The following is a 27,270-nucleotide window of genomic DNA, read 5'->3' on the forward strand; positions in this document are numbered from 1 at the left end:
TCGACATTTATTTTGTGTTAGAGGGCCTGCAGAACAGATTGTGAAGGCCTCTGGGCAGACTTCATTGACTTTGACCCTGCCTGGCAACAAATGATGGCTGAAATGTGATTGGTTAAATGCTTTAATACGAAAATACATGTTCGGAAGCAGCACGACCATCGGAAAAGCTATGAAAGGAAGCGAACAAACTCTTTGGAATTATTTAATAAGTATTCATGGACAAAATATAATTAACATCAGTTTGTGATTCAGATATTTTTTTGGGCCAGCAGAGAAGGCCTTGCAGGCCCTGATGGCCCACCACTGCAGTTTTAATCGCGCCCCCCTAATGTTTTTTTGAAACCCTAATAAAATTTATTCCTATATTTTTTGCTGCCGATACACCGCTACAAGTTTAAAATTTCCCTACGAATAGCGAAATTACGCCACATATGGCAACATTCGCACCCCCTTTTTTAGGCGCGCCCCACAGTTTGAGAACCGCTGCTTTAGGTCATTTTCTTACCTGAAATAGGCACTGTGTAGCCATGATTGGCACTCACAATATTTAGCCCTATTGCCTCGAAGATCCATGGGCATGGAGCATGTTCTTTGTAGGCATGCACAGCATTCTGAACATTCACCATTTGTCTGGGCATGCAAGTTTTCATCCTACATTACAGAAACTTGCTTATGGAAAAAGATGATCTGCTGTGGCAACCCCTAACGGGAGCAGCCAAAAGAAGAACAAGAATTCCAGAAACTTGCTGGTTTAGTGCACTGACAATTCTAAAATAAACCCATATGATTGTGAGCACTCCGTCAAGGTCTAAATTGGATTAACAAGGTGTTGATAATGTTGGATTTTTTTGTATGTTATGCACTCAGGTCACTTTTGATGTAGAGTTTGCGCCTTGTCTCTTTGTTCTAATGGTTTTCTTGGTCACACCAGCATACACCCCACAGAATTGACATCCATTTCTCTGTTCTCTGTATCTGCTTAATTCATAATTACGTTCACAAGGGCATTGAAGAGTACCTGTTGCATTGCGTACAAGGCAAGGCAATGAGGTGCTTGACAATCACAGAGCTTTCTTACAAGTACATACATATATGAAAACCACACTACCCAAAGGAAAACTCACACAAAGCACTTGGAGAATGTGGGACAGTGATTGGGCTATTGATTTGAATCTGGTGTCATGGACTTGTGCGACAGCAGAGTTCACCACTCTGTGTCTACAGACTCCCAGAGGTCCTTGTATCTCTTTCTACCCTTGTAGGAGTGGCATGCCAACCCAAAACAGTTCCTACATTTCACTTGATACTGCCAGGATGGACTCCAATCCTGAAAAGGAAATGACAGGTTTGAAAAATGATGATGTTTAATTTAATTTTAATTTTAAATTTTGCTGATGGCGTTAAGTATCTGTATTGCCTTCAGTATTTGAAAATGGAGCTTCAAAATTCCAGAATCCAATATTTTTGATTCTTAGGACTATGAACATAAATCATTTCTTGCAATATTTTGCAACTTTGTTTTCACTGTTTCATCTTGTTAGCTTGTTTTGAATTAATATATGAGCTGTTCAGAAATAAACAAGTGCTAAAGATGAACATATATGGCAAGCAGGCTTTTAAAAGGTTGGGTACATCCTAAAAAATAAAAATTGAATTATTCCTTCACGTTACATGTTTTTGTTCTCTATGAATAATGAAACTGATATTTGTTTCAGACTGTGTTTTGGCTCAAATAATAATCTAATGATGATATCCATATGCATATTTTTGAATGAGGTGGATCAGTATTGTGAATCAGAGGGTACTGCTCTCAGTGCTATGGAATTATTCCACCTTTGCACTCTGAATGCATCTGTAACGCAAATGCTTATGCACTGGGGATTTTATGGAGAAAATGTATTATGCACAATGTGTGCTGAAATTAGATAATTTCAGCATCAACAGTCCTTGCCTGAGGATGCTTTGGGGCTAAATAAATTGCTGGGCAGCAAACGTTTGCTGTGGTCCAAATTGCATTTCACTGAGTAAGCTGAATGGGTTTTTAATTACAGCTGTGATGTCCACATACTGTCGACACTGCCTAATACAGAGATTGTATTGATTTGACCTTTAGCTTTGATGTAATGGGTAGAAATGTGCAATAAGTTTTTTTTTTTTTTTGGAAAATTCATACCTGGTATAGTGTATTAAGCTATACAACAGGATGGCTTTAACTTGCTTGTAAATATTATATTTTAGATTAATTCGCAATTCAGTACTACAAAATAAATATTAATATCTACTTTCTTTATTAAAATCAATATAAGAATAATATTTAGCCCACTATTTAAGATTTTTTCCAGTATTAAAATTCTGTGTTTCAGTCGGCACGAAACAGAATGCAAGTGTTCTTAACACTACAATTATATTTTATGTTTTTTCAATGAAAAATAAAAGCTTAGTCAGCATTCAGTCTTAATGGCACCCTTTTTTTTTTATCTGTATTACACATACAACATTGTTGTTCACTGTATTGCCCTCTCTTACCTCTTCAGCAGCAATATGACTCCTAACTTGGACAATTGTAGATGGTGTTTGTCTGTTGCCCATGTATTCGTTTGGATACTCTAGTTTCCTCAGAAATACAAAAAATATGCTATTAGGTTGGTGGGCAATTCTGAAATATGTCACGGTGGGTGTGTACATAAGTGTGCCTTTTACTAGTCTTGCATGTTGGTTCCAAGCTTGTACCCACTGCTGCAGGACTGGTGTCTCTTCAATCAACTGTGATTAGGAAAAAAAAATGATTATAAAAGAATTAAAAGTATGATAAACTGTGGTGTAGGACTACAACAACTGCTGCACACAGCAAAAACTGCAGTGAATAAGATAAAGGTGACTATGAAAAACATTAATGTTATGGCAGTGTGTAAAGATGTCAGAGTAGCAAAGAAAAGGAGGAAACTAAACATTGCAACAAAAAATCGACAAGTTGAAGTAGAGTCATTATACTAGACATAGGTCTCCTTATTCTAGATCAGGGGTCCTCAATCACAGTCCTGGAGGGCCGCAGTGGCTGCAGGTTTTTGTTCTCTGCTATGTCAGGTCATTCTCATGTCCTAGATTTTTTTTTCCTTTCTAAGGATATCATCCAAATAATTTGAAGTCTAAAATGGATGAGTAATTCTCAGTCCTTCACTTTTTTCTCTTCACTTTCCTTCCAAGTATTTATTTAAACCTAATAGTGCGTGATAAATACACACAGGTGTAAATGGCAACAAGATAAATGCAGAAATGCTGGTCTCTTTTGTCATTTGCATCCTATCACTAATTAGGAGTAATTAAAAACCAATAATCCGGCTGTTTAAGACTAAAATAAGCAATAAGGGTTCAAAATCTTAATGAGCGAGACAACTAAAGTGAAGCAGAAGTGTTACTTGAGCAATAAGTGCTTCTTATTAAGTAATTGGGTTGGAGCAAAAACCTGAAGCCACTGCAGCCCTCCAGGACTGTGATTGAGGACCCCTGTTCTAGATAAACATGACATTGATATTATTGTTACAAACACAAAGACCAAGGATTTGTTTTTATGTTTTAGCTGACACTCTGTAACTGTTTAGATCATGGTTCCGCATAATAATTAATCTGAGTTCTGACTCCATCGAATATAGTCTGTGCCCTTTTTTAGACTGTTTTTGTGTATCATTACTCTGGTGATGCCATTTTGTGCTTTGTTATTTGTTTGGTCACTGCCATTTTTTGATAGCCTTTCTAGGCCATGGCCATCTTGTTTATGATTGCTTTCCCTGTTGCTAGTTACACATCTCTTTGGTCAAGAGACTTATTTTGTCAACATGTCCTGCTTATATTAGTTGGTGGCACATAGTGTGCTGCATCCTAGCTTTTGGATTCACTGTAAAGACAAACTCTACAGTTAGAATTAGTTAGGAGCAAATAAAACCAAGGACTTTTGCATCATTATTCTGACTATTGGCTTTGTGTTTCTGACTTTTTGACATACAATTCATCCCTTCTCTATTGATATTGTAGCATCCTAGTCAGGGTGAAGCCTGGGCGCTGAGGAACTGTTGAGTCTAGCGGGGAGAGTGGAGAACAGTATAGAGGACTGCCATCAGGGAAATAGTTGACGCTAGAAGGAAGAAAATGGGCGATACCCTGTTTGGAGGAGCTGGAAATGGAGGTGGAGGTTTCTGAACGGTTCAAAGGACGATGGGAAGGTGTGGTATATAAGAGTGTAGCTGCGTTTTCCCAAAGTTTCCAAAATTCAGCAGCTCCAACTTAAAAAATGGGATTCAACAAAAGCCTGACGCGCAGAAATGATTCCACAGACAAAATATCTTCGTTTTTAAAAGTTTAGTTAAGTTTGAAAGTAAAACAGTTCACACAAAAAAGAAAATTAAAAATAGCAAAAAAGGAAAAATTATAATAAGAAAAAATTTAGTTCTAAACTTAATCTTGTTACATCTTAAATCGTTACTAGTCACTTATAATACCATTTCAAAGCGTTTCTGAACCATTTCAAAGCGTTTCTGAACCATTTCAAAGCCGTCAGAAAACTGTTTGCTTATCCCATCTCTGAGTAGAAAATGGGTCTTTCAAGTCCCTGTTTACTGGGACCTGTTCTAAACACAAAAAGAGCTTATTAACTCACAGTTTCTCAGTTATAGTAAGAAGATTCCATATCTTGCTAACTTATAGGGGGAAAAGACTATACCATTGTCTATGACTATAGAAGATATTATATTCTATTCAAATAAAGCAAACATTAATATGAGTTTAACTCAAAACTTTAACTTTCTAAGATTGGCTCTTACAAAGATCGAGGTACTCTCAGGAACACAACAATTAGAGGTTTATTGGTAAATGTAAATAGTTCCTGTTCAATTTCCTTTGTTTTTTTTTTAACATTTGTGTATTCTTCCAACACTGTTAAGAGTAAACTGTTCTGCAATCACTTCTTTGTCCTGCTGTATCTTCCTCCAAACCTATGGGAAGTTTGCTACAATATTCTGACTACTGCCTGCTTAATGACTTAGATTTAGTCTCTGTTTTGCTTCTGTTCATGTCCTGGTCATTTTCCTCTTACCAATTCCTTTTGGACAGAATTTTTTTCACAGTGTCTATAACTCATAAATTTGGTCATACTAATACCCAGTGAGCTATGAGAGTTACTCAGAAATTAAATGATAGCCAGCAAATCGTATCCACAAGAGATCCAGGAGATATTACTGAGGTTCACTTCATCAATTCAATAGCTTTGCACTAATTAAAACACAAAAATGGATAAGATTAACGTGGACCTGTGGAAAGCACTAGACATTAAGGAGCAGTCTTAGTTAATATACCTGATCTACATTGCATAAAAAGCAATACCTACTGACTAGCAAATTGACCTGAGTATTCCTTGTTTTAAAATGATGAGCTTCAGTTACCCATGTGTTGCACTTTTCAACGTCCCTGAAAATTGGGAATTTGTTAGTACTGTCTATATATTTGGTTTACTTTGAAAAGATAAATGAATATGTACTCCATGGTGTCTAGTGGGAAAAGATTAAAGAGTACAGGGTTCGTACAATGCATGCGGTTAAGTTCCTGTATTTGTGCAGTAACAAGTCTGTATGATTTTCCTTGGATGTTATATTAAGGTAGAATCAAGGCATCAGAAAATATGCTCTTTTTACTTTAGGGTCATCTTTTTTATTTGTGGAAGTCTTTTTGGTCTCATCTGATTGTCTACCTTGAAGCACAGAGGAGAGGTTTAGAGCTCAGGATTAGGAGTAGGAGTAGCACCTCTAAATCTGAGCTCATGATCCTTACCTCAGATAAAAGTGTCTTGCTCTCTATGGCTGGTGGGGAGCAACCTAAAGTGGGAAAGTTCAGCTACTTGGGCTTATCTTAGAGTATAATCAAAAGGAGCTACTAAAGGTAATTGGTGCATCTGGTGAGTATGCTTCCTTGGCAGTGGCCTTTCTTGCATTAAGCTTCTGGTGGGGCGACACAGACTTGAGAGCAAGATACGGTCAGAAGGGGTAGAGGCGTCCTGAGAAGCTGGCCATAAAAGGAGGCCATGCGGTATTTGTGCATGCTCTTGTGTCTGTGATAGAGAGAGGGAGAGAAGAACTCCTGTGTTTTTTTTTTCAATAAATTCAAGATATACTTTAACACAGAGTGCAGACTTAACAAAGAAAAATAACCTAGCGTCAACTCTGAGAATAACTAAAACAAAATGTTACCTTCTTAATGTCATTTCCGGAATCTCTTCCTCATGCTACTTGAGCTCTTGCCACCAACCATACTATCAACTCCAAGTTCAGCTCTGAAATGACCAGACAGGGCTATTCAACTTTGGTCAGGTTCTACTTCCATGACACCCTGAGCTAGCATCTGGAATTCATCGGGTGTACTTCCATAATCTCTTTCTGTTGGCCCCAGGTATCCCTTTCATCCCCAAAACTAGTTTTTGTTTAAAAGGCAGGCTGCCTGCACTCATACTGTAATATGGAGCAATTCATAACATACAGAGGCTTCCTGCTGCCATCTGTCACACAACAGAGTTCCTGCTTTCATTGACTACATTCTTCACCATCTTTCCATTTCTGACTGTGTTGGAAATATATTTTCTTGGTTTTTACTGCTACTACTACTACTAATAATAATATTTCTTTACATTTATATGGCATTTTTCTCACTACTCAAAGCGAGTCAATGAGTGGGGAGCCACTTCAACCTCCGCTAATGTTTAGCATCCTTCTGGATGATGCGAGGACAGCCACTTTTGCACCAGTACTTGCACCACACATTAGCTGTTATGTGATGAAATGTGAGAGATGGTGGGCCAGTTAGAGACAGGGAATGATTAGGGGGCCAGAATGACTAGGCTAAGGTGGGCATCGGGACACACCCTACTCTTTTAAAAAGATGCCTACAGATCTTTAATGACTATCAGAGAGACTGAGCCTTGGTGCCATTTTTACAGCACAGTGTCCCCATCACTGCATTGGGGCATTGGGATCCACATTCAGAAAACAGGGTAAGCACCCCCTACTCGTTTCACCAACACCACTTCCAGCAGCAACCCAATCTTTTCCTAGATGGCCTCCTATCCAAGTACTGGCTGGGCCCGAACATGCATAGCTTTAAGTGGATGAACTCTTCTGAAGTGCCTGTGTTATGACTGCTAGCTACTGCCCCTTGGTGGCACACTGTTCATTGGCAAAGGGTCATTTAACCCTGAGGAAACATGCCATTTTCTACAGGGTACTATGCCTAGCATAATTATGGGATATAATGCTTCTTAACAGCAGGATGCCACTTTCTGCCTTTCTTCTGCCAGGCCATCTTAAGGACTGGATGCTGTCCTGAACAATATTAAACAGTTTAAAGCCCAATTACAGCCAAAACCCCTGTAGCACTTTTCTTACTTTCTTCATCTTTCCTCTGCATTTATCATTTGCACATTAAACACATTTTTCTGTATTACATTGCCCTACTTGACATTTTATTTGGTACAGTGATGTTATGAAAGCCCACTTATTTGTTACAAAGTATAAAATACTGATCTAGAGGACCTTTTAGAGAGGCAAATGATAAAATACTAAATCCAACAAATATTAACTTATACAAACAGTAGATGAATATAGAAGACTATTGAGCTTGGTGCTGACTGAGGAAACGGCCTGGAAAAATAAAATGGGAATAAACTCTTGTGTGAACAATGATAAATTAATAAATAAGTGAATATAAAGCCAATCAAGGATGTTCATCAAAGATATAAAAGAAATGGACATGTAGGCCACCTCCAAATTTCTCTAAAATAATTCACAATGCTTTATTTTTCATTGATGCTATAATAAATTAAAATGCATAAATTCTGTATCCTTTGATGAAACAATCAAAAATGCCACAACATGCTATAATGTATTTATTTTTAAGAATATTATTCAAGAATAAAGTGTGAATCAATGAAGTTATTAAATGTTCTGAAACTTGCTTACAAATCTGGAACAAGAAATCATTTTAATGAAGGTTTATGATAACAGATTATATCCCATATCCCCAAAGAACATCTTTGACACTACACTTTAAAAAAGAAAAAAAAACCTTCATTTAGATTTACTTGTAGTATCCCGCAAAAGGTTGTTCGTTGACGGCTATTCTGGCTTTATAGATATCAAATTATTTTCCAGAAAATAAATTGCATGTGATGTTGAATAAAATGGCGTATACTCCATGTACTGCATACTGCATGTATGAAAACAGATAAATTAACTAAATACAACAAAGGTCAGATAAAAGGGTGCTGTTTGTTAACACAGGAGACTGGTTGTTCTTTTTCCCCAGGAATGATAAATAATAGCACTTGATTGCTTTTATAGGATAAACCGTTGCTTAAAATCCATTTGGGATGCAATTCATTTAAGTGATTCTCCTAAGGATGACAACCACTCCCCTTTCTAATGGCCATAATAGTAAGTGATTGTGTTAGGGGACAACATGATTTCTTTAAATTACTTGTTGTCTGCTGGTATAAGCGTGTAGCTTTTCTTTGGCTGACGTCTTCAGAGGATGTCACATTAGCTGTTTCTCCTGGGAACAGGAAAATCGAAAGGCGAGATCATTCACTTATTCTGCTTTCAAGATATACAGGTTATCTATTTTTTTCGTTTCCATATGCTTGTGAAAACTCTTGCCAGACATTACTACTATAAAATAATACTGAAATATAATTTACATTGGTCTGTGGTTTGCTTTAAGGCATAATAATTTGCTTGTAATGGTGTAGATTCATTTTTATTGTGCTTAAAACTTGATAGAATTTAATGTTTGGCAAAGGGTGGTGTCATGTTTGCGTATTATTCTCATGTTAGTGTGAAATATTAAGGTATTGTTGGTACTGTGTCAGATACTGTATATAGGTAACGTTGTCTTTCACTCTTTTTCTCAAAGTCGTGCTTTATGTTAACTGACGATTCCCAATTGGCCATGCCTGACTGTAGGTTTGCACAGGAGATAGCTCTGTGATGGACAGTTTCATCGTTTATAGCATGCCTGCTCCTGGTCTTGAAGCCTTTCTCCTAGGTGATTCACCTATGCACTCTGTTTTCACCTTCTCCTGTCTCTCACACTCTATTTTGGCATGTCTTCCTACTCACCTCTACATAGCTACTCTAGATTGATTGGAACACGGCCCCTTAAACCCCACACAAGGTTCCAGGGCAAAATCTGAAACTAGATATCCCTTAATCCCTAAGTCTCAATTCAGATGTAAACAGTCAGGGACTCTTGGTAGCTTTCACCAGACTGCCATTCTATAAGTTTTAACTAAATTTGCTGACTGAGTCCGAACGTGATGAAATAAAACACTTTAAATGACGATGTTGTATTCTTAGATTTATTTAAAACAATTATTTTTAACTTTCTGCAGGGTTCAATCAATACACTGTAAGGTTTCTAAACTCTTTGGAGACTCCCCCCAATGGGACGACACGGCAAAGATCGTCCCGAAGTGCGGTCACCGCATCTGTGGAAGACAGTTTATCAGTTGCTGGGGCAACCACAGGCTCCCAGTGCTGCAGTGGCTCGCAGTCATGCTATAAGCACTTGCCGTCGTTGGGTGATGCTAGCAACATTATAAATGCAGGAACAGGATTTCATGGCAACTAACTTGGCCACGACCCTGCCTGATTGCTGTGTCTGTGTATAGGAGAATGGTAGATCCCACTACAATAAATAACCGTGCTGTTCATGTTTCAAGCAGAATAGAGTTGGTTTTGCTAAAGTACTGAGACTAAGCCTCATATTTTGGGATGCAAGACAGGGACTCACACGTTACAACACAAATGCAAATGGAAAAAAACCGATCTTACATGTCAACAACAATGCAAAAGGCTATCATGTCCTAATATACAAATCCGGGAAACCTAGAAGAAAATAACATCATTAGGAAGTGCCATTTGAAATGTGAAACAAAGAAAAAAATGAATTCAATTTAATAAAAGATCAGTGGGCTATGAGCTATGAAAAAGGGAAAAAATACTTTTCAATAATTTTCCAACTAAGGATACAGAAATTAAAAGGTGATGTGATAGAAGTGTTTGGTGCTTTGAAGAGATAATGTGAAGGAGAAACCAGCTGTTACTTTAGTAATTTTAGCTCTTCAACATTCAACAAGTACAAAGATGGAAGATGGTATAGAGTAAGTTTTTGTACAGACGTTAGAAAATATTTTTCACTAGAGAACAAGATACATGGAACAAGATAGCAACATAGCAAAGTTGACAGTTCAGGGCATTCAGGACTTGAATTGACAATAATAATAGTAGTAGTAGTAGCAGTAGTATAGTCTCATGTACAGAGTACAGTGAAATTCTTACTGTATCATGATAAACAAGAATGCATTAAAATAAATCGTGTAATAGATGGAGTGAAAAGTCATGGCTCTGAGGCTAAAGATCTGTGCTGGTATCCAGAAGGTTGCCGGTTCGAATCCCTGTCACTGCCAAAAGAGATCCTACTCTGCTGGGCCCTTGAACAAGACCATTAACCTGTAATTGCTCCAGGGGCGCTGTACAATGGCTGACCCTGCGCTCTGACCCCATCGGGTATGTGAAAACTAACACATTCCTAATACAAGAAATTGTATAAGGCGAAATAAAGAAAAAAAAAAAAAGAATCCTGCAGATATAAAGAAAGGCCAAAATCACAAGCAAATCAGGCCTGTACATCATAGTTACTCCAAAAACTGGCTATTTTTTCATTGATAATAATTTCTTACCCACTATCAAGATCTTGAAAGTACAAAGCTATTGTCATCTCTGCCCACATTCCACGTGTTTTGGAGTATACATTACTATGCTCTACATACTCAACTTGGAAACAGCATCTTAACCCCATGTCATTAGCAAATGGAAACTTTATAGAATTCATCTCCAAATAAATCAGTTATTTTTTGAGACCAATGCACACTCAGGAGTTTCCATCGGAAAGCTCAGTGAAAAAAATTATGGCTGTTTTAGGAGGACAAATGATTTCTTGTCTCTCTAATAAAAACAAATTAGAGACTAGGAAGGTGTCAGAACTGACTGCAGAGATCTCCAGAATAGATTGTGAATATGCCAGATCTCCAAATGAGGTTCTCTATAGGCAAAGACTATAAATCAGTAACTTTAAACAACATCATTATTATGAACAAGGAGGGAAGGCCAACAAGATTCTAATTCAACAAATCCATACGCAGATAGTTCACAATGCAGTAATAAATATTGCCAGAGCAACTTGAAATAAAATCAGGGAGTATAAAAAGATAACTGACACATTTAAAGAATACTATAAGTCCTTATATTTCTTACAGTATAAAGAAAATGAGACATCAGCTAAAGAGGTTTTTTTTGATAAAATATAGATACCACAATTCAATGTGAAGAAGAACTTGATACACCTGTGACACTTTTAGAGATACTGGATGCCATAAACTTACTCCAAAGTGGAAAAACTGCAGGCCCAGAAGGCTACCCAGTGGAATTTTATAAAAAAAAATGTTTTTCCAAAGAAATAACTCCATACACCAGGACATATTGTTGGGCAGTAAAAGGCAGTGAGTCTACCATGACACATAATTTTAAGTTTAACTCGCGGTCTCTTAATGGCAAAGCATTGGTGTTGTCAGAACTCATCACTGACACCAAACTTGATATTCTGTGTTTAACGGAGACTTGGCAAAAACCAAACGAATTTGCATCTCTCACAGAGGCGACTCCAATTGGTTTCACTTTCCACTCAGAGCCTCGCAGCTCAAGACAAGGAGGCGGGCTGGCAGTAATTATCAGAGAAGACTTAAACATTAAAAGAATACCGATTGACTGTCCATTGTCTTTTGAGTACCTGGCTCTTAAACTAATAACAAAATCAGGTCCTGTCTCACTCATTGTTCTCTATCGTCCCCCAAAATACAATGCATCCTTCTTATCCGATCTGATTGAACTTTTGACCCACCTAAGCTCTTACTCTCAGAGAATTATGCTTCTTGGTGATTTCAACATCCATATTGACACCCCCACATCTAAACTGAGAAATGAATTCCTGTCCTTACTGGACTGTTTTGACTTGACACAACATGTTGATTTTCCAACCCATTCTGGCGGTCATATACTGTATTGGACCTGATCTGCACTTCTGGACTATCTGTTGCCAACATTTACAGCACTGATTTGGGACTCTCTGACCATAAAGCAGTATTTTTCACTGTTTTACTGCCTCTCCCTCCTCTTACCTGTAAACGACAAATTTCTTACAGAAACCTTAAAAATATCTGTCCCTCTATCCTTTCTGGATCCATTTCTGATCTTTTACTGTCTGCACCTATTCCATCAACACTATATAGTTTTGTTGACCACTATAACTCAGCCCTTCATTCAGCATTAGATAAAACGGCTCCTTTAAAACATAAGGAGGTTTCCTTTAAACGCTCAGCTCCTTGGTTTAACTCAGAATTGCGATCTATGAAAGCAGCTGGCCGACGCCTTGAGAGAATGTCACGTAAGACTGGCCTCACAGTGCACATCCAGGCTTTCTCTGACCACCAAAGAGCTTACAGAGAAGCACTAACTTCTGCCAAGAACACCCATTATGGCAGAATAATAGAAAGTGGCCATGATAACCCAAGGGTTTTGTTCTCTGTAGTTAATAAACTACTCGAACCCACATCTGGTCCAACTACCTCTTCTACTGAAGTCTGTGAGGAATTCCTCCACTTTTTCCGTAACAAAATTAAAGATCTAAATAATTCAACTAACATAAATATATCATCTGTTTATATCTCTCCCTGTTTTCCCACTCCATCCAGCTCCTTCTCTAAGTTCTCACCAGTCACTTCTGCGTTTGTTAATAACCTGCTTTGTAAGATGAGGCCGACTACTTGTGTACTGGACCCCATCCCCACCACACTACTTAAATCCTGCCTTCATGCCATAATCCCGACTGTTACAACAATAATAAACTCATCCCTTGAAACTGGCTCCGTGCCGCTCACTTTTAAAATTGCTTCTGTAACCCCAATGTTAAAAAAGTCTGGCCTTGATGCTGACAATCTTAATAATTTCCGGCCTATTTCCCACTTACCTTTCCTGTCAAAAGTTCTTGAGCGTGTTGTAGCTTCCCAACTCACCAATTACCTAACCTCTAATAATTTGATGGAACCCTTTCAGTCTGGTTTCAGGGCGCAGCACAGCTGTGAAACTGCTCTGCTACGGGTAACCAATGATTTGCTTATGGCAGCAGACTCTGGACAAACTAGCATATTAATTCTGTTAGACCTCAGTGCAGCATTTGACACTGTTAGACATGACATCCTACAGTCCAGAATGGAGAATATGCTGGGTATCTCTGGCACTGCCCTCCAGTGGTTCAAGTCCTATCTGACTGATAGGCAAGAGTTTGTTAGTCTTGGCAACAGCAGATCCAACTCCGTGCCAGTCACACAAGGAGTCCCTCAGGGCTCTGTCCTTGGTCCTCTGCTTTTCTGTATTTACATGCTTCCCGTTGGCCATATCATCCGTAGTTATGGATTGGGTTATCATTTTTATGCAGATGATACTCAGCTCTACTTCAATGTTAAAAGTGGAACTTCATCAGAGCTTTCTCAGCTCACAACCTGCCTTAGTGAAATTAAAACCTGGAAGGAGCAGAACTCTTTAAAATTAAATTGCAATAAAACTGAACTCCTGCAAATTGGGACTAAAATGCAACTTAATTAAATGAGTTCCTTCCCAGTCCATCTTGGCAGTGATCTCATCAGACCTGCCTCTACTGTAAAAAATCTTGGTGTCATTTTTGATTCCTCCCTCACTTATTCCGCCCACATAAATCACATTAAGAAACTTTCTTACTTTCACCTCCGTAACATATCCCGTGTTCGCTCCTTCCTCTCCTTCTCTAATGCTGAGAAACTTGTCCATGCTTTTATCACATCCCACATCGATTATTGTAATTCCCTACTGGCAGGTGCCCCTTCTAATCTTATATCACAGCTCCAGCTTATTCAAAACTCAGCTGCAAGAGTCCTTACTCGAACCAGCAGCAGCGAGCACATCACACCCATCCTGCTCCGTCTTCACTGGCTCCCTGTGTCCTACAGAATCGAATATAAAATCCTACTAATAACCTACAAAGCTTTAAATAACCTCGCACCAAACTACATCAGTGACCTCCTCCATCACTATTGTATGTGCCTGCCCGCCCACTAAGGTCCTCTGATTCTGGTAATCTTGTTGTGCCCCTCACTAATCTACACTCTATGGGTGACAGGGCCTTCAGCTGTATAGCGCCCAGACTCTGGAATGACCTACCAAAATTAATCAGGTCAGCTGACTCCATGAATTCTTTTAAAAAACAACTCAAAACTCATCTGTTCAGGAAGGCTTTTAGCTCTACTTGACTTTATTACCTTTCTCTCAGTTTACTTCTCTGTCAAGATGCCAACGTAACCTGCATGTGTGTGCGAGACCATCAATTATGTTGTCTGTTTTTTTTCAGAATTTACTGTTTTAATCTTCTTTATTTATTTATCTGGTTTGTACAATGCTATATACTGTATATTCTGCCGTTCTTTATTATATTCTGTAAGTGCCTTGAGCATGGGAAAGGTGCTATATAAATAAAATGTATTATTATTATTATTATTATAATATAGGTATTTAGCTATTCATCTCAGTTGTATTTGCAGCTCAAATTGATTTTTGATCCTTTATCATTCACACTGTTATATTTTATACTGCACTAGTTACTCTCAAACACATCCAGGGATGAGTTTACTATCTGCACCGAATATGCAAGTCTTCTCCTTGTGTGTTTTGTCCAGATTCCTCAATTTCCTTCACATCATAAGTATGGGCAGGTTCCAGTGGTGGAAAATAATGAAGTACAATTACTTTGTTGTTGTACTTAAGTACATTTTTCGCTTTACTTGCAGTAAGTAGATTGAGCTGTGGATACTTTTGGTTTTTACTCCACTACATGTTACAACAAATATCTGGACCTTCTACTCCACCACATTTCTATATGGTATTGTGTTACATTTTGCAGTCACAATGCTGTTTTTTAATGGATTATGACAGAGGCAGTGATGGGCAATTTGCGAAGGATTCGTTCTTTTTGAACAACTCTTTTCAGTGAATCTTAGAAATTGATTTGTGAACACAAACAAATCGATTCAATAGCGCTCAACGGGAGTACTAAGGTGCATGCATGATGCCATCTCTTTTCATTTAGATGTGTAAAGCATGAGTTGAAGTACCACTCATCTAGTTCAAGATTCTTTCTAGTTAGAGCTAAATTGTAAAAGGCAAATGAAAACTCTTTTTATTGCACATTCTCTCACTCATCATATGAGTACAACACAGTAGCAATAAATTTATGCCAAAATGTATTAATTGTTTTGTACAGTTCATTATTGGATTTGTTTTAAACAGAAAATTAGACTAAGTTAGCAGCATGATCTGAATCATTCTTAATTAAAATGGCACAACCTGTACTATATCTGCATTTTAAACAGTGGACATTTAGTATGCTCACCTAACACCATATTTATACTGTTGCATCAGGGAATGCATTCAACAAGTACTTTTACTTTAATATTTTAAGTATATTACTTTTACTTAAGCAAAAATGTCAATGGGTACTTGAACTTTTACTAGAGTACATTTGTGCTTGTTTATTTGTACTTTTACTTAACTAAATTGTTTGAGTACTTTCTCCACCGCCGCCTGGTGCGAGAGTGTTTGTGAGTATATTCTACAATGGTCTGGTTCTACAGTTTAATGCTTGTAATCATTTTGTAAAACAAAAAGTCAATTTAAAATATGGCCTGTTTGATTTAAACTAATTGAAGAAATTTGTCCATCCATTTACTATAACAGTTTAATCCAATCTAGGATTAACCCTGAAAGGACATCAGTTGCCCACAGAATACACTCACATACACTCATACACTCATTTATATTTACCATGACAAGTATTTTAGAAATGTGTTTAATGTTTATGAAAAAGGTTTGCTGTGTGTCTTCATCTTTAAAGCAAAGATAGTTGCCCACAAAATGTATTTGATAGAAAAGGTGAAAGAGCAGTATTTTGGCTAAATTAAAAAGTTGAATAACTCCTACATAAATGTTTGTCTGATTGTGAACCTCAGCAGTATAACAGACAAGGTTGTAGGTGTGACTGGTTGTTTAAAGTCATATAGTAGGCCAAAGGAACTGTACAGCTAAAGGAAATAACATTTTCTCTTTCTCCATAAATTCAAGTTTTCATTTTAAAAAGCTTGAACATTTAAAGCATGTTTAGAATATAGACAGTATATATAAAAGTGCTGATATGAATGGCTGAAGCCAAATCAATTGATTGGATCTGGGGCCACAAGTCAAAAATGCTTCATGTTGATATTAACATTAAATAGGTACATATAATTCTGCACCTGAAGTGACAGCATTTAGGATCTTTAAAATAGCAATTCCACTGTGACATAAGTACTTGCAACAGGTCTATTTGGCCCCCACTTGCTGCAGAACAAAGCACTGGCTTGTCCTTCAAGTGATAGTTTAGACAGCTGAGAAACAATTATATATGAGAGCTGGAGATCATTGCTATAGATTATGTAGCCTGTGCCAATCAACATCCTAAAAGTTGGGAATGAAAATTCTTCTATTTGTTCTGTGGAAGAGTATTCTATTCTCTGCACCTGTTTTTTTTTTTTTTTGTACAAGTGAACAAGAAAAATAGTAGGCTTTGCACCATGAGGTCACAGTTAAGGTATTTATTTGCTAGGTTTGTGCTAGATACCAGATTGATACCCCTCTTTAACCTATGATCTCTCCAGGTGTTTCCAGGTGTGAAATTTCACTCTGCCATCCAAAGACTTTTTACTGCTGGATTGAGAATATTTCATTAAAATCTATATTCTGAATGAAATGTTTCCATGCCTAAATGTTAATTTATGTGTGTGTGTGTTCATTATACCACAATTGTTAGCCAATTACCACTGTTCTAAACTGCCTTAGTCCATTACAGAGCTAGAGGTCAAATGAATAGCATTAAAGAAAACAATAGCTGGGCAGAGCACCAGCACTGTCACCCACAAGAGAACAATGTATAGACAGTAATTAATCTAACAAGCATGTCCTTAAAATTGAGTAGGAAACCTACAACGACACGAGGAGAACATGCAGAATCCATACAAACACTAGTTCATGATTGAACCCGAATTCCTAAAATTGAGAGGCAGCAGCACTAATCACTGAGCTACCATGCCACCCATCAAACAGTCCATCATTCAAATTGAATTAAAACTTTTAACTTTAAATCAAGCAATTCTCCTCCACCCCATTCATTGCCACAGCAGCAAATTACTATTTGGAGTGAGTTTCAGGATCTCCAGATAAACAGTTCACTTTTTCCAGGAAAATATCTTGCTGTTAAACTCCATATCCAGTTTAATTAGTTTTCTTATCTATTTTTTGCCTTGACAAAATGTTGAAATACCTATAGAAATGAAATAAAAATGAATGAAAGACCTGCAATTCTTAGGCCTCTGACTACTTATTACTTTGATTTAGATAATCACTCAGTTTGGTAACACTTTATATAGTGCTTTAAAGTTTTGTTATTAAAAGTAAATTCAAAAATACAGTACAACCCCAAAATCCGTGGGGGTTACGTTCCTAGAGCACATGCGAATTGTGAAAAACCACAAATTTTGGATGTGGTTAAAAAAAATGCCTATTTTTTTAGTTTAAACCCTAAATATGCCCCCAAAACAATTTAATTTCAAACTCAGCTTAATACATTACCTAAAAAAAATGTAAAGGTAAACCTGTATACTGTACAGTACTGTACTGCTATGTCTCCCACAGTGCTAGAATGTAAAATACTGATGTTACTGCTATATGTACTATAATTCATGCAAGCGCGTTTTCATTGCCAGAAGCCTTAGAAGGTGCAGGGAGTTTCAATGGCATCTTGGGGCTTTATCCCTTAAACTGCCACATACTTGGGGGTTAATGCATCTCTGGACGCCAAATACTTTTTTGCTACACTTTAAGTAAATGTCACAATTAACAAAGAAAAAGTGAAATTTTAATAGAACACATTTTTTTTCATGCAAAGAGCATCACAATTACTGCAACACTGATCATTTTACACACTGCTAATGAACTGTAAAAACTATTATTTAAAAAACTACTGGAACAATATGTACAAGACGTAACTGACGCCATGGATGAAATTAAGTAAAGTCCAACTGCGCTTGAACTGGCAGCATGCAAGCACACAGAGGTAAACACTGGTGCTGGCAGGCTAGTGCTGCGGCTCAATCCCAGAGACAGTGAGGCTGCAGGGTGTCACGCTTGGGTCACATAATTGCACAGAAACACAGGAGATTGTAGGGACAGGAACTTTTTTACAAACACTTCAAAGAACATGTCTCTTTCAGAAGTAAAACAAGCTCAATATGCAGTTAGTTATCGATTAAAAGAATAGGCAAACATCATAGGGTAGCACAATGGGAGCGGGAATTCCAACAGGAGCAGAGGATGTCTGGGGGAGGAGAGAGAAACAGAGCAATCAGCCAAAAAGGACAGGCACTGTTCAGACTTTTAAGTAATGTCGGAAGAGAAGCATATCACGCAACAGAGCAGCCGCAAGTAAGCCCAGCAAGTAAGGGAGCAATGTGAAAGTAGTCTACCAGCGTTTTTTAAGAGGGATTTTTTGAGGCTCTTCCGTGTCTTCTAGGGGTCCGTTCAGCCCCCACTGCTCACAAGGGGGCTGGCAGTGGTCATGAGCTGCCTGCTCAACGAATGTAAAGCACTGCCTGATCAGCTCCTGCGTGCTCGCAAATGGCACTGGGAAATGACTATAGCTGCTTGTAGCGGTTTAAGGGTTAGGAGGAACAAAACGGAAAACACAAGAACACTCAGCTGGAGATGCATCACAGTCAATCAGCAGCACGGAGAAATGAATAATGCTGTAGCGGTCCGGTGCCACTAAGATTCACACCGCTGAGAAGACAGCACCCAGCCTTGGCTCGACTCGCACGCACTCACAAACAGAGACAAAAACAAAGCAAACCGGTAATCAAACAGCAAATAAATAATGTAATGAAAACAAATGAAATAAATGAAAACAACGATACAACCCCTGCTCCCCTTACACATTAAATACAACAAAGCACCAACAAAACACACACAGTAAATCATTAAAAACATTCATGAAAAACGGCAACGGATGAAATGTAATGATGAAAATGGATAGTCCAGAGATCCGCACGTTGAATGGGAATGTAAAGATAGTCCTACCGCTAATTCCTGAAATGGTGAAGATGGGTGGACGGGTTCAGGAGGGCTTCTTTCTTTGCAGGATGGCCATGAATCCACTTACAGTCCTCATGTACACAGGCAGATGGCAGACAATCCAGATACCAAACACGAAACGATCCAGGTCAAAACGAATAAGTACAGGTAACCCAACAGAAGAAAGGCAGAGAGACAGGAACTTGAAACACAAATTACAAAAACTTTTTTTTTTGCTTTTGGTCACCGGTCCCCTTTTTAAAAGCTGTGTTGATATCCTATGACCCCACTAGTCCCAGCACCCTCAGCAGAAGACCAATCAGAGCCACTGCAGGGACTGCTGGGAGTTGCAGTTTCAAATTCTATTGGCTACTTTCACCATCCCAAGCCGCGTTTCCTCTACAGTTGCTTCCTGTTCTCTCTACAGTACAGTATTGTCACGGAAAAAGCCATAAAAATTGCGGATATTTGCAGTTTCTGCTAACAATTATTAGTTATTAAAATCCACAAATGACTGAGGCCGCAAACTCTGAACCGCGACTTTGCAGGGGTCTACTGTATACAGTATATTTGTTGTCTTTTACAATTCTATTCCTCTGTAATCCAAGGTTTCCTGTTCTTATATTTTAAAGATATGGATTTGGCCTCCTAGATGCTGGTCTAATGGTTCAGCAAGCCACAGACTGGAAAACCGTAGGACTTCAGAATGTTTGTATTGAAAAACTCATTCTTGAACCACCACGGTATGTGTTTTGGTATTCATATTGTTTTTTATTTAAAATTTTCTGCCATATGAATCAGGTGTTTAGATTTACTGTCAAATATGATATAGCTCTTGTGAATGTCTAAGGACAGATTGCAAGAAAAAAGTGATTAAACTTTTATCAGTCCCATTAACATATCAGTATATTATATATTTCTTGCATTTATCATTTGGTTACAACAGTAAGTAGTACTAAGTTAAAGTTAAGGTTATATTTTATTAGTCTTAACAAATAATGCTTTATATAGTATGCTTAACCCCTTTCTTTATACATTGTTAAGTATTATCTTTAAAATGGTACTTTGGTGCAGCATCCTGGAATAGAATTCTGTGCCTGATCATGGTCTATGTGTATCTGCTCTGGTTTCATGCCAGAAATATGAATGGTAGATTAACTGTTGAATTAACTTGAGGCCATTTTATTTATTATGTTAATACAAAATTAAAATTAATTTTGCAAATGTTTGTAAACAGTGACGTGAAGAACTGGAGCCCTGCCCATGGATGATTCATGCCTTCCATCTGAAATTACAAAGAAAGCCTTCAGTTACCTATGACCCTTTAATGGAATAAGCAGGTTCATAAAATGGATAAATGGATGGTTATAAGTTGAATTCTTGCCCATCTTTAGCATCATGCAGTTATTAATACATTACTAATGATTATGTAGTAAACTATTTTATGCTGTTCAATGAGAGACCTTAAGTCCTCAGACTGTAAATGTTTAATATTAGATTGTATACATTTCAATGCAGGAGTTTTTGTCTCTCTTATGTAAAAGATCTGAAGTGAGTGTGACCACATCAGTGTGTAATTCTTTTACAGTAAATGCAGTCAGTCGCTAAATAATTTGTCTGCTGAAAATGGCTACTCTACCAATTAAAGTCTATCCTTTCATGAATGTGCTTGGATAATTCAGTATTCCTGAGGTAATTGAACATGAGCATTTGGCAAAGGAGCGTATTTTACATTCTGACTAAGACAGGATTATTTCTGTGCCTTGTAGTTTGTGATCTAATGGTAAATTTAGTCTAAAAATCAATTACAGATAAGAAATAAATAATTTACTTTGGCTTGTTGTTTTCTAAAGTGGTATAAGTCTTAATTACCCTGCCAGAAAAGTGCTAGAAACGATTCCATGAGCTGAGAAGTGTGTTACATGAAATAAAAGGCCATCATTCTCACAGGTAATTGAATTAAAACAAACAAACAAAGCAATGTGATTTCCAAGTGGTTCGGTTGTGATACAATGTAAACTGCTGAGTATTTCTGGACAAATCTGTGCAAATCCTTAATACAGATATAAACTGACATGATTATCGTGAAATGTTCTCACAGTAGCGAGGTCACTTCATTACTGGTGGAATTAATGAGAGTTTGTTTGCTCTGAGCATAAATTTGCACAGCCTTCAAAGCTCTCTACTGTTTAGGTCACCGGTCAATGAAGACTAAAATAAGAATACTATGTACAATATTTTGTGCTAAACATTGTTATTTGACAACAAAACTAAGCAATTGGAGTAACAGTGATACCAAAAGAAGATGAGAATTCAATTTAATTTGAATTTTTAAGCAGTGATATGTGTGTTTCATTTGACGGTAGTAAATTCCAGTTTTGAATAGATTTAAAGAATGTAATAATTATTACCAGAAATGATCAACTATTAAAGCCAATTTTTTTTTGTTTTTAATCATACAAAATGTAATGCTATTTTTTATAGTCAAGTGCCACCTGGGCATCTGTCTCTGGGCTCAAATGAAATAAAAAAAAATCCAAAACATCTAAAGAAATGGTTTAATTAATTTAAAGAACATAAAGAGAAATTAATCCATGGAGAGCACAATTTCAGAAGGAAGTAGAAGATACAGGACAAACTCTGCTGCTTTTCACAGAATAGCTCCCCTTCTTTTCCACCTCCTGATACCACTATAAAGCACTCACTGTCATGTTTCTCTTCTCGTCTGAAAGTGAACCTTTGCCCAAACTTCCTTCAATTTTAAAACCACTGCAGAGCTTAAAGGGAGTGGCCTTAAAAACACATTTTAGGTTAATTTAGAGTCTGTAGTGCTAGTGCTTTAATCAGTTTTAGGAATGGAGGGGTATTTTGAAACTTCAGGGCCACCAGGTCATAATATTCTCTGGTGGACTCTTATTAGTACATAAGGACAATCTAGACAAGAACAGGCCATTCAGAGCAACAAAGCTTGTCAGTCTTATCCACTTTATTCTAAAAGAGTTTTGAAAGTCCCTAAACTCTTACTGTCTACCACGCTACTTACTAGCTTATTCCAAGTGTCTACGGTTCTCTGTGTAAAGAAAAACTTCCTAATGATTGTGCGAAATTTACCTTTAACAAGTTTCCATCTGTGTCCCTATGTTCTCGATGAAATCATTTTAAAATCACAGTCTCGATCCACTGTACTATTTCCCTTTATAATTTAAACACTTCAGTCATGTCACCTCTTAATCTTCTTTTGCTTAAACTGAAAAGGCTCATCTCTTTTAACCTTTCTTCATAATTCATCCCCTGTAGCCCTGGAATCAGCCTTGTCACTCTTCTCTGGACCTTTTTTAGCACTGCTATGTCCTTTTTGTAGCATGGAGACCAAAACTGCACACAGTACTCTAGATGAGGTCTCACCAGTGTGTTATAAAGGTTGAGCATAACCGCCTTGGACTTGTACTCTACACATCATGCTATATAACCTAATATTCTGTTAGCCTTCTTAATGGCTTCTGAACACTGTCTGAACATTGATAGCATACAGTCCACTATAACTAATAAATTCTATTCGTATGTATAATACTTTATATTTACTGATATTAAACTTCATCTGCCACAAATCTGCCCAAGCCTGTATGCTGTACAAGGCCCTCTGTAATGATTAATTGATTCCAGATTATTTGCCAATCCATCTATCTTGGTATCATCTGCAAATTTAACCAGCTTGTTACTTATGTTCCTATCCAAATCATTTACATATATTATACCTGTGCACCATTTTTTCTGCTCTTCTGCCATCTCCCTAAAACGTTGCAGACAAGTGGATCAGAACCATCACTATGGTCTAGGTTTCATGCTCACTTGTGTTATTACAGACTTTCCCCCATAGTGCCATGTCTTTGCTTTTTCCTTCTTAAATGTTTCTGGAGAGCATATATTGTGAAGGCCTTATGGTTGCATCTGTCCACAATGCCTTACACAGGCTTTTGTTGTTGTTTCTAAGGTTGTAAGTTTGGCATTGAATCTGTCTGCAGATGAGTATTCTCATTTCTTAAACACTGAGGTGTAATATTAGGTGCTTCCTGAATATGAAGTATGACTTGCACTCTTTGAGTGTGAATACCACACCATTTTGTTTCAACCAATATAATGGAAAGGGTTAACAAAGTAAGTGGGCATTCATACAAGGCAGATAATTAGTTCTGCTAAGAAGCTCCAAGTACATTGAAAGGCACCATAAAAAAGACTGGCAGGGTGGTAAATGTTTAGGAACTACATTACCACATAGGGGTTCTATTAGAGGGTATAGGTCTTGTCTAAAATAGTATAGCAGGCAGCCTTGATCCTGAGGGATCATGCATTTGTGCTCATGGCAAACTGCTTTTAGGAGAATTCGCTGTGGATGTGGAGTTTAATATGACATTGGCAGTCCTTAACTGCACTGTATACATCAGAACACTGAGGGAGCACTGACATCTTGGGTGCAGGCTTCCTGTGGACTCTCTTACCTCATACCTTGAGAGACTCTTCATCACCTCCTCCTTTCATGAACTTCTGTCTGAGGCGACCAACTGCTAAGTGCTGGTGCTGATGCTGAAAGCCTCGAGGTCACACTTGCAGACATCTTTATAGTACATCTGGGGTCTTCCTGTTGGCCTCTTGCCAGAGGCCAGATCTACAATGAGGAGGAACTGGGTATCTGACCATCAGACTATGTGTGTAATATGATCCGGCCAGCACATATGTGTATGCTTTAGAAAAGTGAAGATGAGTGTGGTACCTTCCTTCTGAAGCACTGCATTGCTGGTGATCTTGCCTTTCCAAGTGATGCCAATTATATGCCTGAGAGAGCACATGTAAAGGAGTTGTGTCGCTGTTTTGTGTGCAACATGTAAGCCTCATTGACACAGAGCTGGACTTTGGTGTTCACCATGAGCTTGCTGTTGGCCTTTCTTTGTCAGTCTTGAAAAGGTTGTACCTGCCTTTCTGATGTTTTTGGTAACTTCTTTCTTGAGGGACAGGTTGTCTGAGATCATTGAGCTCAGTTGTGGGAACTCAAGGACAACTTCCAGCTCTTAGGTGATGACACTGGTGGAAGAGTTGGAGTTGACATCTTGGCCTATCACCAGTTTAATGAGGCCAAAATCTTTGTAGGCTGATGAGAAACATTTCAAGAGTGCTTGAAGCTCCTGCTGAGCGTGAGTGGCAACAGCTACAACGTCAAAAACAGTAAGCATTGAGAGTGTGAAAAGAATCCCGTCTGATCTTGTACGGATAAGAAAACTATACATTTATAGCCCAGATGCTTGCTATTGGAGTTTACAAGGTAACAGAATAAGAAATTCTGAATAATGTTTATGCAAGATAGAGAAAACTAGATTTATAATAAGTGACAAGATCATTAAGAAAGACTGATTTTTAGAAAGGGAGTTTTAAGGAAAGGAAACTGGAAATGTTTTAGTTTCAGACCTGGTACCCAGTGTAGGTTTTCTTAACAAGGTATTAGCAGAATGTAAGAGTGTTTTGGCAAGAGGAAAATGTCTGTTTAGCTCCTGAGAACCAAGCATTTGCTATTTTATTGGAGATGGCAAACAATTCTTAATAGTATTGTAGCAACTGAAGTCATGGAAGAAAAATAATAAACTCAACTTCCACAGCCTTACCTAAATAGCCATAGCGTCACTAAAGTGAGAGATCCAAATGTAGTCCAAGCTAATGAATATAAAATAAATCTACATTTCATATATCATCAACTTTCACACTACTATCATTGTGATTTTTGTATTTCTCACAAATATTATTGAAAAATGTTAATAGGAATACTTGAACATTTCCACCATTGCAATCTAACTTTGAATATATTTATCATTTTCTTTCTATTGATGTACAATATGTTTTTGTATTTGTGTGAATGCATATTTATATACATACTGTATATGCATGTGTATGTCTGTTCATATCGACCAAAGGATTTAAGCTTTAACTGTGCATAACTCTGACTGTAAATCTGTATTAATTATTTAATATTTTGCCTCAGTTAAGTCCTAGATAAATGCTGAAAGTGAGTACACCAACAGCATAAAAAGCAATTGTATTTTTCCAAATATTCTCTACTGTACTTATCATGAGTGATGACGTATTCACTGTTTGTTAACATGCTACTCAGAATTTCACTTTACTCTGTGCACAAGACAATATTATTACTATTACTCTAACAAATATCAGGCCTCAGCAGTGCCTTCACCATTTCCTAGTTCACCTATGACTTATGTGTTAGGATAGAAAGCCAGATAAACACATTTTTCATTCTATCTTTGTCCATCTTTTTCTGGCATGCAATTCTGTGTTGTTTGCAGTATTATGATGCCTTTGTGATTGGTCATCACCATTGTTGATAAGTTTATGTAGCCGTAGTTGTGGTTCTCAGATTAGAGCTATTATGTAGAGTGTATATGCTGGCATGTATCATAACAGCTATCTTTTCTTTATTAAATTGGTCTAGAAGTGCAAAATGTGACTTTTTGATGTGTTCATTTTCTTAATATCTGTTTGTCAGTTAGAATGTGACAAGGGCGCCAAGGCCTGTAAAAATGGCATTAAAGTGAAGACAGGAGCCAACATTGAATGAAATATCAGTCCATCATAAAGAACATTCACATCAACACACACACACTCTTAGATACAACTGGAGCCACTAGTTAGCCTAACATATACAAGCTTGAGATGTGGAGAAACTATAAGACCATAAAATGCCCATCACTCAATTAACGCTTAATAAAATTATATTTTTTCATTTAAATATACCTGTTGTATTCCGTACTTGCTCATCAAAAGAAGCACCATGTTCTGTACTTTTTATGCTTATAATAATCTAGTGTAAGTAACAAATAGTAACAATAATGGAATCAGTGTGTTGAATAACAGAGTTACTGACCTCATCTTTTGAAGAAAAAGAAACTTCAACTGTAAATCTAATGTGGAATATGAATATTTGGTCCAGTGACTCTTAGATTCTAGATGGTGAAGCACAAACATGTACTATCTCATACACACCAAGGAGTATTGGGCAAAAGATCAGTCCTGGGTGATTGATAGATAGATAGATAGATAGATAGATAGATAGATAGATAGATAGATAGATAGATAGATAGATAGATAGATAGATAGATAGATAGATAGATAGATAGATAGATACTTTATTAATCCCAATGAGAAATTCACATTCTCCAGCAGCAGCATACTGAAACAATTATTTTATTAAAATAAAATAATTTACTGATATAATTATTTTATTATTTTATTCCTTTTTTATGGAACATTTGCATAAACGGAAAAACAACAATTGTTCACATTGTCTTCTTGTCTATTCAAATAAAATAATTTATCTCCCAGTGAACTAGTTTTGTTGAAATTTAGCATACCTCATAGTTTTTCAGGAAAGGTCCATTTTCCCTGAGATATCTTAAATACAGAGCACTATATAAATTTGTGAAATTTCAAAAACTTCTTTTAAAAAGCATGTGAAAAGTTTTGAAATCACCTATCAAAAACATTTTCTGTGGGCTGAATTACTGTTTAATTTATTCTTTCAAATTTACTTTGGAAGAAGTTATTTCAACTTGTATAACTTTCTTATTTACAAATCTGTTAGGCTCTCCTGATGTCAAAACAAGTCAACAATAAAAATTACTGAAATGGCATCAGAGTTGTACACATGGCCAGGAGCACACTGTCACCTTAGCTGCTAGTGTGTGTGCCAGCGCATAGATTTTTTTCTGCATTATGTACTTCTTTCAAAAATGATATGTTAAATATCAACTACAGTTAGCAATAGACCCTCCAAAAATAACAATTAACAAAAGAATATGAATCAATACAATTTTTACATCACTTGATATTTTGTGTCAGTGAAAGCTATTTCAGCTACCACAGCCTCAGTTTTTAAGTA

The 27,270-nt window shown here is 37.2% G+C and overlaps 1 protein-coding gene across 1 annotated transcript in view; it reads left to right on the forward strand.

Moving 5' to 3' along the window:
• The window catches only part of LOC114649428 (PC3-like endoprotease variant B), a 534,722-nt gene that overhangs the window by 424,416 nt on the left and 83,036 nt on the right, over positions 1 to 27,270 (forward strand). Inside the window, exon 8 of the mRNA XM_051924671.1 lies at positions 19,967 to 20,077. Within this exon, the coding sequence (XP_051780631.1) occupies positions 19,967 to 20,077 (111 nt within the window). The remainder of the gene's footprint in view (positions 1 to 19,966; positions 20,078 to 27,270) is intronic.

Source organism: Erpetoichthys calabaricus, chromosome 3 (genome assembly GCF_900747795.2).
Source record: "Erpetoichthys calabaricus chromosome 3, fErpCal1.3, whole genome shotgun sequence".
Taxonomy (NCBI): domain Eukaryota; kingdom Metazoa; phylum Chordata; class Cladistia; order Polypteriformes; family Polypteridae; genus Erpetoichthys; species Erpetoichthys calabaricus.